Genomic DNA, 10,472 nt, shown 5'->3' on the forward strand with positions numbered 1-10,472 from the left:
CTGAGACAGAAGGACACTCCACCAGCAAAAATGAACTCTCTTTAAGATATTTCTACAAGTTGAAAGAGAAAGAGAGGTTCCCTTAGAAAGAGTCTGAAACTGCCATGTGGAGCTCTAAAGACCTCGCCTCTTTGCGCCTTTAGCCCCGCCCACACTGAGCGCTCAAATCGGCTATTGGATGAACGCCGGACGGTCCCGCCCACCGGTGCAGTTTATAACTTCACTGTAAAATAAAGCAGCGAGTCAAATAGTCTGAGGTCACCCACTAAGATAGCCGCATGAGGCGGTTGTGATTCGTGTTATCAGCGTGGAAATGTTGTAAAGTGGAGGAAATTAGACTTTTCTCTGTCAATGAACGAAGCTTTAAAACCGTCCACACAGTCACAATGTGGAAATCCACCGGGGGACCAAAAAGCACCTTCACCTCAGCGGCGGGACCTCGCGCTACCGCCGCCGCGGTCACCTGTCTGCTCGTGACCGGGACGCTCGTCGTCGCGGTGGGACACCCGAGCAGCGGAGTCCCGGAGGAGCCTCCAGCTGCAGCGGCGAGCGGAAAAGTTTTCTCGGCGTATTTCAGGAAACTGACCCGGGAGAGGAGAGCGATGAGCGGCCCCCCGCGAAGCAGCGCTCCCCCCGGACCGGTGGAGCATCTGACCCCAGCCGACCTGTTCATAGCGGTGAAAACAACTGGGAGGTATCACCGGCAGAGACTGGAGCTGCTGCTGGACACCTGGCTCTCCAGGAACATGCAACAGGTGAGCCAGGGCAGGTTATTTCATACTTGATAGCTGCCACTGGGAAACAAGGTACATTTTTCTTACAAGGTTAAAAAAATGTTCAGTTAAAATCGTAGAAATTGAATCTTAACCTAATAAGAAATAATCCTAAACATGTTTTGAACATGACTTTCGCAGCTGTTAGAAACCTGAGGAGGCATACACTACTTCATCTGGAGGTCTAATCCATCCAGAAAGTGAATAATCACTAGCCTCGTGTGTTATTTTGTGAAACTCTTGGTCACACAGTACGAAGCTACAAGATAGTACTTTGAATTTAGTAAATCAGTGAGATCTTGTGTTGTGTTAATGGGATTTAGAAGAAGAAAAGTGTGTCTACTGCTCAGTATTTCCTGTCAGAACAGTAGATCAGAGCCCAAATGCTCATTATCTATCCTTATGCAAAGTATTATCCTGTGTTAATGGTTCCTATGTAAGGGAAGCAGCCTCTTAAATGCCTCCTTCATCCTTTACTGCAATTGCAAGCAAGCTGTAAACCCCCCTGTAATGTGACTGGATCCACTGGCTCTTTGATCCAGCCGGCCAGTGAATTGTAAAACAGAGATAGGGGTCTTTGTAATGTATGAGAGGGAGATCTGAGGGCTAACAGGCCGACCACACTGCTGCTAATGTGTTGACATAATGCAAGCGGGGGGACATGAAGAGGAAAGACTGTACTAGAGGACTCAGACGGATGAATGAACCCTGAATTTCATCAAACTGTCTCAGTGAGGTGCATGCAGATTTGTTTCAAGGCTGCAGATACAGCAAAACAATTGTTCAGCTGTAGTTAAGTCTGGCATCACCATGCAGAGATTTGCTAAGTCTGCATCATAAAAAACAGCCTCAAACATCATTAAAACTGACATGTCAGGACTTTGAACTAATAGTGAAGGCTTTTGCTCCACTATATTTATTTCACAATAGTAGTTACTTTGCAGGTGAAGATTTTTATGCAAAGCACCAACAGCTCATAAAGTAGGCTCATTGTATTAAAATGCTGCTTACACCTGCCAGTCCCAACCCAGTAATTTAGTATTGAAAGGAGCCATTCTTCACACTCAGTGCTTTCACTTTTAATGCTTAACTGCTCATATTTCAGTTTTGCTCAAGTTGCCAAGTTTCCAGAGCCTAAGGTGATGTCTTCAAAGTTGTTTTTCATCTGACCGACAGTCCAAAACCAAAATGTATTCAGTGTGCCGTCACAGAGGAATAAGAAAACCAGAAAATGTTCATATTTTCAGAGCTGGAAAGAGTGAAATTTTTGTCACTTTTGCTTAAAAAATTAGTCAGTCAGTTCTCAAAAATGTTCTGGTTTCTGGTCTCTGGTTCATTTTTGATTAACAGAGTCATCATTGCAACTCTGGACTTGAATGCTTCTTCCACCACTGATCATGTTAGAAACCATCTTTTCCAGGTGGAGGATTAAAACATTAATCCTGTGATCTGGAGAAGTTCTAACATGATTACCGGAGTTGAAAGGGAGATGTTGGTGCAGGGAGAGTTTCAGTCCTAGAGCCTCACAGATAAATATTCGAGATCAAACGAGATGAAGAGACAGCTTTTTGGTCTGAATCACAGTGGTGAATGAGTCAAAGATGAATCTGTTGCTATAAAACACACGGGACTGTGGTAAACTGCACCCAGCATCTTCAAAGCTCGTAATCGAATGCAGACGTGACTGTGGATCGCACAGCGGTCGTTGTGATTTCCATTTAAACCTCAGAGTTTGAGGAAGGACTCAGTCTCATCTCACGCTGCACCCAGACTGTTGCCATGTAAATACAGCTTATGTAGGGGAAATCAGCTGGTCTGTGTGTGTGTGACGCATTCCTGCATCTGCTCTCACGGTCAGGTGTGTGTAACTCTACCTGTTTCCCAGACACACCTCTATACTGTAAGACTGCTGAGTAATGGAAATGCAGCAACACACACGCACAAGTTCTCACAGTGTTACCTTCACAAACACAGATGCCCTGGGAACTCGCCAGATTTCTCATGGGAAGTTAAAAATGTGTCTGATCACAAGAGTAAACATGCACACACACACACACACACACTCTCACTCACTCACACATCACTTTCTCCTGCCTCGGAGGTTGTTGTTGTTGCCGCCGTTTCCTGTGTTGTAAAGCTCAACTCCTGGCGACCCACCACCCCCTTTCTCAAAAGCCACATTTTCCCTCCATGTCCTTCCCCCCACTCCTTCCCAGCTTAGCATACACCACTGGTATCACAGTCAAACACTCATGGACGCAGAAGCTGACTGCTCTCAAGGGGCTTAAGAGGCTCAGAGTGGAAAAAAAAAGAAGGCTGACAAAAACTCACAGCTGGCTGGACTCTCTCCCTGTTTTTTTCAGTCTCTCTCCCTCTCTCTCTCTCTCTCTCTCTCTCTACCACAGGCAGTGATGTGATCACACAGTACTTGGACCAATATGGGGCAAATGGGTTGCAAAGTGGAATCCCTCTGAGCCTGATCTTTTCACTGGGGCAGTGCATACAGTGATAGATTTAGGATATTTTGGCTGTGATACTGTATTACAGAGCATGAGTTTTGAAATGAAACAAAGACTATGACTCTAAAGCGCTGACTTTTCACTGTAGTTTGTGGGAGTTAACGACCACATCAGATGGACAGTATGAATTATAGATCTGTTCAGGGACAGAAAGTAAATAGACAACACAAACTGAGAATTAAGTCAAGTCTTTGAAGGCTACAATACACAAACATCACCAGGTTTTTGGCATCTTCCCTGATGATGATGCTCTGCCAGACCTGGACTGCAGCAATCCATCAAGTATTGATCTGTTTATTGGCAGATTGGAAATCGCCTGCATCTGCATTGAAATGTGAAAGTAACAGACAAAAAGTGACACATATGGCCATTGTTTTGACAACACTTAAATAACTGTATTCCACTGTTAAGTAGGTCTTAACTAAATATGGAAATATACTGATGGAAATACAGTGGAAACAAATTTTGGGCTGATTGCTCTGAACTCTGGTACAAACATTCATGTCCCCGTCAGGAAGAATTGTACTTGAACTTTGTTGATCTCTTAAAACTTCATCTAGTGTCATCATTAGGTCATAATTTCTTTGTTTAGACTAAATACCTCAGCTATCCTTTACTTAGGAAATGTTAGCATCTAAATGTTAACACTGAACTAAGATGGTGAACGTGGTGAACATTTGACGTTAGCATTTAGCTAAAAGCCCCACAGCACCTGCATATAGCCTTAAAGAGCTGCTAGCATGGCTGTAGATGGATTCAGGCCATGGGACTGACTTTACTTGGAAGAGAACATTTCGCTGTTTGGCCACAGACTCTTTTGATACCTGCATTTTCCAAAAATAAAATAGGCTACATATAAAAAAAGACTACAAGTCTACACACTGCTCATTCAATATGGACGTAAACAGCCTCAGATGAAAGCTGGGAGTCAACACTTTCACCTCCCTGCCACTGTCATTTCAAATCTGTTGTCCTGGAGCACAGAGCCAAAACTACAGACTATTTACAGACTGCTCTGTATGTGCACCCAGGGTGTGTGTTTACTTCCTGTGGAAAGTTATGGGGTCTACGTGGCTTCCTGAGTGCACAGTGACCCTCAACCCCATCACTCATCATATAAATACTCACGTACACACTCAGCTACAGGATTGTGACCAGCTGCTCTGCTGTTGATAGACTAGAGGCGTACCTTCGTCCTGGCCTTCGTCCAATACCAGCATTGCTTGCCGCTGCCGTGTGGCACAGAGGAAACAGGTGGAGCTTCACCTGAGATCATAAACAGTCACCCCGTAACAATAATGGTGGAGTAGAAAGAGCGTTTGTTTGACAGTGTTTTTGTTTCCCTGTTGATCAGTGAAAAGTGCTTAGAATAACATGAACTGCGTGTGTGTGTTGTGTTTTTTTCCACAGACGTATGTGTTCACTGATGGAGAGGACAAGGAGCTGAGGAAAAGGATGGGTGAGTGCACACTCTCTCTCTCACACACACACACACACACACACACTGACTGAGCAGTTTCGCTGAGTAGCAGCAGTGTTATCTGCAGTGAGAGAGGCAGGAAAGCAGGAACCAGGCTGCTGACTGGGCAATATTATGTTTCCATGAAGTGCAGGAAGTCACTTTAGTTTAGTCAACAGGCCTTTCCTCATCTTACTCATGGAATTGTTTTACTTTCAATGAGGTATTCTTTTCACTATCACACACATTGTGCGACTCAATGCAGAAAAATCTGCAACTAAGAAATTTATTATTTCCTTATTATTTCTGTTTCAAGCAGCTGGGTTATAATGGAATCCACATTTTCATACTGCTTTCTTTCTACTGAACAAACTATCTTGTCAAAGTCTCATTATTTCTTGTATCATTCCTCCATCGGCTATGTCGTGACTGGCCATTTATTTCTGTCTTTGATTATCAGGAGGTCACCTGATCAATACCAACTGTTCGGCAGCCCACAATCGTCAGGCCCTCTCCTGTAAAATGGCTCTGGAGTATGACACTTTTCTTAACTCTGGCAAGAAGTAAGACACAGTCCACACGAACATTAACCCTACATAAACATACTCAAAGAGCATTTTATTAACTCTTAGCATGGTGTGTCGCAGGTGGTTCTGTCATGTCGATGACGATAACTACGTGAACGTCGGCTCCCTCCTGAAGCTTTTGTCTCAGTACAGTCACACGCAGGACGTTTACATCGGCCGGCCCAGCCTCGAACGACCAATAGAGGCCACGGAGAGGCTCGGCACCGCTGAGATGGTAATTTGATATGGTTCTCCCTGCAACTACCCAGACTGCTTCACCTTGAAATCAAAATACTGCATGTTCCAGTCATGTAATGATCAGCCTTTGTCCTTGTTCCATAACTGAAATATGCTCTATGTGTCTAGAGATGTAAAAGTCATTAAAAAACATCAGCGTGCTCTGGTTTTCTCCTGGCATCAACTACCCACAGATCTATATTGACTTGTCCTCCACTGAGAGCAAGGCTAATGTACAAGATACACTTTATTTAATTCATGGTGTATGTATGTGTTTGTGTGCAGAAGCAGGTTCGTTTCTGGTTCGCCACAGGAGGAGCAGGGTTCTGTCTGAGCCGTGGCCTCGCACTCAAAATGAAACCCTGGGCGAGGTAGACCCCCACTTAGATGATTGATGAGATTTTTTTTTGTAACAGCTATATAATCAAATTTCCCCTTCCTCATGCTCTATACTTCTCTCTCCGTCTAGCGATGGCACTTTCATGGCAACAGCGGAGCACATTCGCCTCCCTGATGACTGCACCGTCGGTTACATCGTGGAGGCGCTGCTTGGCGTGAGCCTCATCCGCTCAGCTTTGTTCCACTCTCACCTGGAGAACCTGGGACTGGTGTCAGACATACACAACCAGGTATATACACACACACACAGATAAACAGATATTACACCACAGCATTTATGGTCTGTTTCACTATAGATATTAACTGTCTAAACAGCCTGTGTTTCTTTGTTGTTCTCTTGTCAGGTTACTCTGAGCTATGGCACTGTGGAAAACAGCAGAAACACTGTCAATGTGAAAGGCCCATTTTCGGTTAATGAAGATCCTACAAGGTAAAGTGTGTGTGTACCTGTCCCTGGATGACAATGTGTAAAGTCAGACCATTTTGTTGATTTATTATGCAGTACAGACCATCAGACACAGCTTGAAACATGTATAGTATGGGATAATGAAGACTAGAATGAGCAGAAAATTGAATATCCACAGGAGGGAAATGGGTTTAACCAAAACTACAGTGACATTTACTGTGCTTGTTGACCCAACTTATTGCCATTTTTGACACCAACACACACAAAATACATCCCTAACTTTCAGGAATATCTGGAGTCCGTGTTTATTTTCTTCATGCTGAAATAGTACCGCACCAATTCAGTTTCCATATCATATCAACATCACTGCAGTCTTTTGCTGTCTGTGATTGTCATTCCAACACAAAAGGTCACCTTCACTGTGAACATTTACAGCACAGTGGCCATAAAACATCACTGAGAGGAACAACATTCATGCTGATATTACAGGCAAACAAAACAATACAAGGGATAAAACACAAACTGATCTTATCTTAGCTCTTCCTGACATGAAGGGATTTTTTTCTTTGTCCCCCCTTCCCTTCTTTCTTTCTTGGTCCTCTGGTCAGTAATCGTATCATTGTGTATTGAATTGGGCTAACTGTCGTTATTGTACCTTGTCTATAGACACTAATGGCAGCGTGCCTAGAGGGAGGACTGGAGATAATGAAATAAGCTTTGTGGACAGGTTCATGGGAAAAACAAGTAACGTACAGTATAATGTATTTTTTAGTATTTTCAGGACAGTCTTACAGCTGCTCAGGCAGTGTGTTTCTTAAAACATGTATTACAATTCTCCTTTATGTAAGCGCTTCTGATTGTGTACATTTTACTACTATGACAAGTTTCCTGGCTTTGTTCATTGTGTGTATGTGTGTGTGTATGAATGTGTGCACACGACTAATTGTATTCAGTGTTTTATTTTCAAATCCCCAGTTGGCAGCTTCCAGGCATTGTGACACTCATTTCCCTCTCTTTCTCAGGTTCAGGTCTGTCCATTGTCTGTTGTACCCAGACACTCCTTGGTGCCCCAGCCCCCGGCGACTTTAACAGCCATCCAGAGACAAAGAGGGAGGGATGGACTGACGGGGGAGAAAAAGTAAATGTCCGAAAAAAGTTAGAGAGAAGAAGTTCCACCGCTGCTGTCCCCTGTCTCCTGAAGAATCTCCGAAACACTTGGACATAAGTGTTTCCCTCATGTTCCACAGCTGTCTGAGTAGCAGACTGACTTTTTAGGAAAGAGTATCGCTGTGTTAGTTTGACGCCTGAACTCTCACCCCTGAACTGTTACTTGGTGTCAAAAGGCCAAAGATTTCCACAAGAGCAGACGACAAAAAGTCAGCATTCTTGGAAAGACTTTGTTATTCTCAGATCCCCAAAAAGTTAGGTTTGGCCTGATGGTGGTGCAAGAGGAAAAGCCACGCTGTGCCACCTGAATCAAAATGGTTTATCCTATGTTCAATAGAAATCTCAGCCTGTCACACCTGCCTCATCTTTCTTCTGTCTAAGGTCGGCAGTCAGCTTTTCAGCTTTCATTTTCACCTCTTGTTTGTTAGCTTCAGTTATGCTCCAGTTCAGTCAACCAAAACATAACATGTCAAGTCAGTGAGTGTTAGAGGTGCTGTTACCTTTAGACAGAGCCAGGCTAGCAGTTTCCCCCTGTTCTCAGTCTTTGTGCTAAGCTAAGCTAATTGGCTACTGGCTACAGCTTCAGGTTTACTGTACAGGCATGAAGTGTTATCAATCTTCTTTTCTAAGTCCTGGCAAGAATAAATAAAGGCCTATTTCAGGGGATTACCACAATGACCAAATCATCTCCTGGAGATTATAAACATTTATACCAAATGTAATGGTAATCCATCCAGGACTTGCCTGGATATGTCATTCTGGACCAGTGTTCTTCCCTGGAGCCTTCTTCACCTTTTGATCATGATGCAGAATCCAGACTCCTCATCTGAAGTTTTATTTCATCTGTGTTCAGTATTATCTTCTCTCTGAAGTATGTTATCGTGACTGTATGACTGAGCACTTTGCTGTTTTATTTCTGCTGCTTGCAATTCATCATTTGACAAAATAACAAAGGAATACAAAAGGAATAGTTTTACATTTTGGGAAACACACTTATTCACTCTCTTGAAGAGAGTTGGATAAAAAACATTGGTACCGCTAACATCTGTGCGCTAAATATGAAGCTCTGTCCAAAACAACTCCAAAACAAACAACTGATAAATCTACTAATTGTTTTTACACTTAACTTTTTGTCCAAACAGATATTAAATATTAATTAGTGAGATTTAGAGGTGCTAATAGCTGAATTTTGTTTCCCTTGAACATAGCAAGGCTAGCTGTTTTCCAATCTTTTGCTAAGCTAAGCTAACTAGCTGCTGGCAGTAGCTTCATATTTATTGTACAGACATGAGGTTGGTCTCAGCAAAAAAGTCAGTTGGCATACTTACCAAAATATCAAACTATTCCTTTAACAACTTTGTGTAGATCAGTGAGGCCTGTGTTACAAAATATTCTCCAAAAAATGGTAGACATCACCTGCGTTTATCCATTTACAGTAGGTGGATTATGATTGTTAATGATGTTAGACTGCTTTTAAAATGTTATTGCAGTGTAACAAAGATATTATCCCCTTTGAGGTTTTATTGAGAAATGACTCATGTTGGGTCGTCTTCTATCTTTCTGTGCATTGAACGCAGTTGTAGCTGAATGAAAGTTATTAAGTTAAATTCTGTCCCTTGTTAAATGAATGTATATGATGAATCGTTGCTTCTGAAGCGTACATGCTCTCTCCAGTATCTGGATTGTCTGTAGACATAACGGCTGAATTTAATAAAAACTGTTTTTGTTCAAATACTTGTTTGTTTTACGTGTGTGTGTGTGTGTGTGAAACTGCTGCTGCTAGAGCACTTTCAAGGGATTTTAAATGGGGTTGCCAGGAACACAGCTTTGACCTTTCAACTCTGACCTTGTTTATGAGTTATTGGGTTCCTGTCTGGAGAACCCCCCTCTCATAATCCCACAAAATTCCACCAACAAACCCACCCACCCACAGACGCACACTGAAACAACAGCAGTCCTCTTATCTGATTGAGCCATACACAAGACCCCGCAGAGATAAAGGCCAAACCAAGAGATTAGCTGAGTGCATGCCACTGTGTGTGCGTGTGTTATGGCTTCTCTCCCACTTGATGTCGGACTGTGTGGACCATAGGGAGTACTTAGACAAACTGTTACACACACAGTAGTGAATTTGTGAGATTACTCCTGAGGTTTTATGTGCTGCTGGGTGGACAGTGACACCTGCTGGCTGCTTGTGTTACTGCAACAAGTGAAAACTTAGAACTGATTCACTGCTGCTTGAGCTGCCACTTACTTGATTGTTAAAGAGAAGTATTTCAAAAGCTTTCTCTGGTTTCTCCCATCTCCACACAGGATGTCTGGAACTCAGATAGACCGACTATTATGGAGCAGGTGTTTTTTGTAGCCTTCCACAGACCTGTGCCTCAACATAATCCTGTCTCTCAGCTCTGCAGGCAGTTCCTTCTGCCTGATATAGACTGGCATGTGCCTTTCCAAATCCAATCAGCTGAATTTACCACAGGTGGACTACAGTGGTGTAGCAGCAGCGTCAGAGATGATCAAGAGAAATGGGAGACACCTGTGTTGAATTTTGAGTGTCATTGTAAAGGGTCTGAATTGGCACATTGTTTTTCCTTTTTAATAAATGTGCAGAAATTTCTACATTTTATTGGGAGTATTGAGTGTAAACTAATAGGGGAAAATGTTTTTAGTTTTAAGTTGCAAAGAAAAAAAATGTGAAAAAAGTGAAGGGGTCTGAATGCTTTCCGAATGCACTGCACTCTTTCCATTTGTCTCTTTCGAAGCTGTCCACTAACAGTGGATCATATATTGTTTAACCACCTGCCTTCATTTTCCTAATGTTGTCTCTGCCTCTCAGAAGTAGGCTGGCACAACTAGAAATAGCACAACAGGCAAGATTACCTCCTGAAAAGCTTTGTCTGCTGAGTCACGGTGCACATGAAGAACAACTCAGAATTTGAAGAG

The 10,472-nt window shown here is 42.9% G+C and overlaps 1 protein-coding gene across 2 annotated transcripts; it reads left to right on the forward strand.

Moving 5' to 3' along the window:
* The first annotated feature begins 228 nt into the window (after positions 1-228).
* Positions 229-9,260, forward strand: LOC108894766 (beta-1,3-N-acetylglucosaminyltransferase lunatic fringe). 2 transcript variants are annotated; one of them, XM_018693371.2, is made up of 8 exons: positions 229-755; positions 4,703-4,751; positions 5,212-5,314; positions 5,399-5,552; positions 5,840-5,925; positions 6,024-6,183; positions 6,298-6,383; positions 7,382-9,260. In XM_018693371.2, exons 1-8 carry the CDS (start codon positions 387-389, stop codon positions 7,446-7,448), a joined length of 1,074 nt encoding a protein of 357 aa, XP_018548887.1. In that variant the 5' UTR covers positions 229-386; the 3' UTR covers positions 7,449-9,260. The 2 variants fall into 2 exon arrangements, with proteins under 2 accessions (XP_018548887.1, XP_050926465.1); XM_051070508.1 differs by lacking the exon at positions 229-755 and adding an exon at positions 4,443-4,546.
* The last annotated feature ends 1,212 nt before the right edge of the window (positions 9,261-10,472 follow it).

Source organism: Lates calcarifer, linkage group LG5 (genome assembly GCF_001640805.2).
Source record: "Lates calcarifer isolate ASB-BC8 linkage group LG5, TLL_Latcal_v3, whole genome shotgun sequence".
In the NCBI taxonomy this organism is placed as follows: Eukaryota; Metazoa; Chordata; class Actinopteri; family Centropomidae; genus Lates; species Lates calcarifer.

Coding starts and splice junctions, on each gene's coding strand:
- LOC108894766 (XM_018693371.2), top strand. CDS start 387: ATGTGGAAATCCACCGGGGGACCAAAAAGCACCTTCACCTCAGCGGCG. Junction 756..4,702: donor TCTCCAGGAACATGCAACAG/GTGAGCCAGGGC, acceptor TTTTTTCCACAG/ACGTATGTGTTCACTGATGG. Junction 5,315..5,398: donor TTTCTTAACTCTGGCAAGAA/GTAAGACACAGT, acceptor GGTGTGTCGCAG/GTGGTTCTGTCATGTCGATG.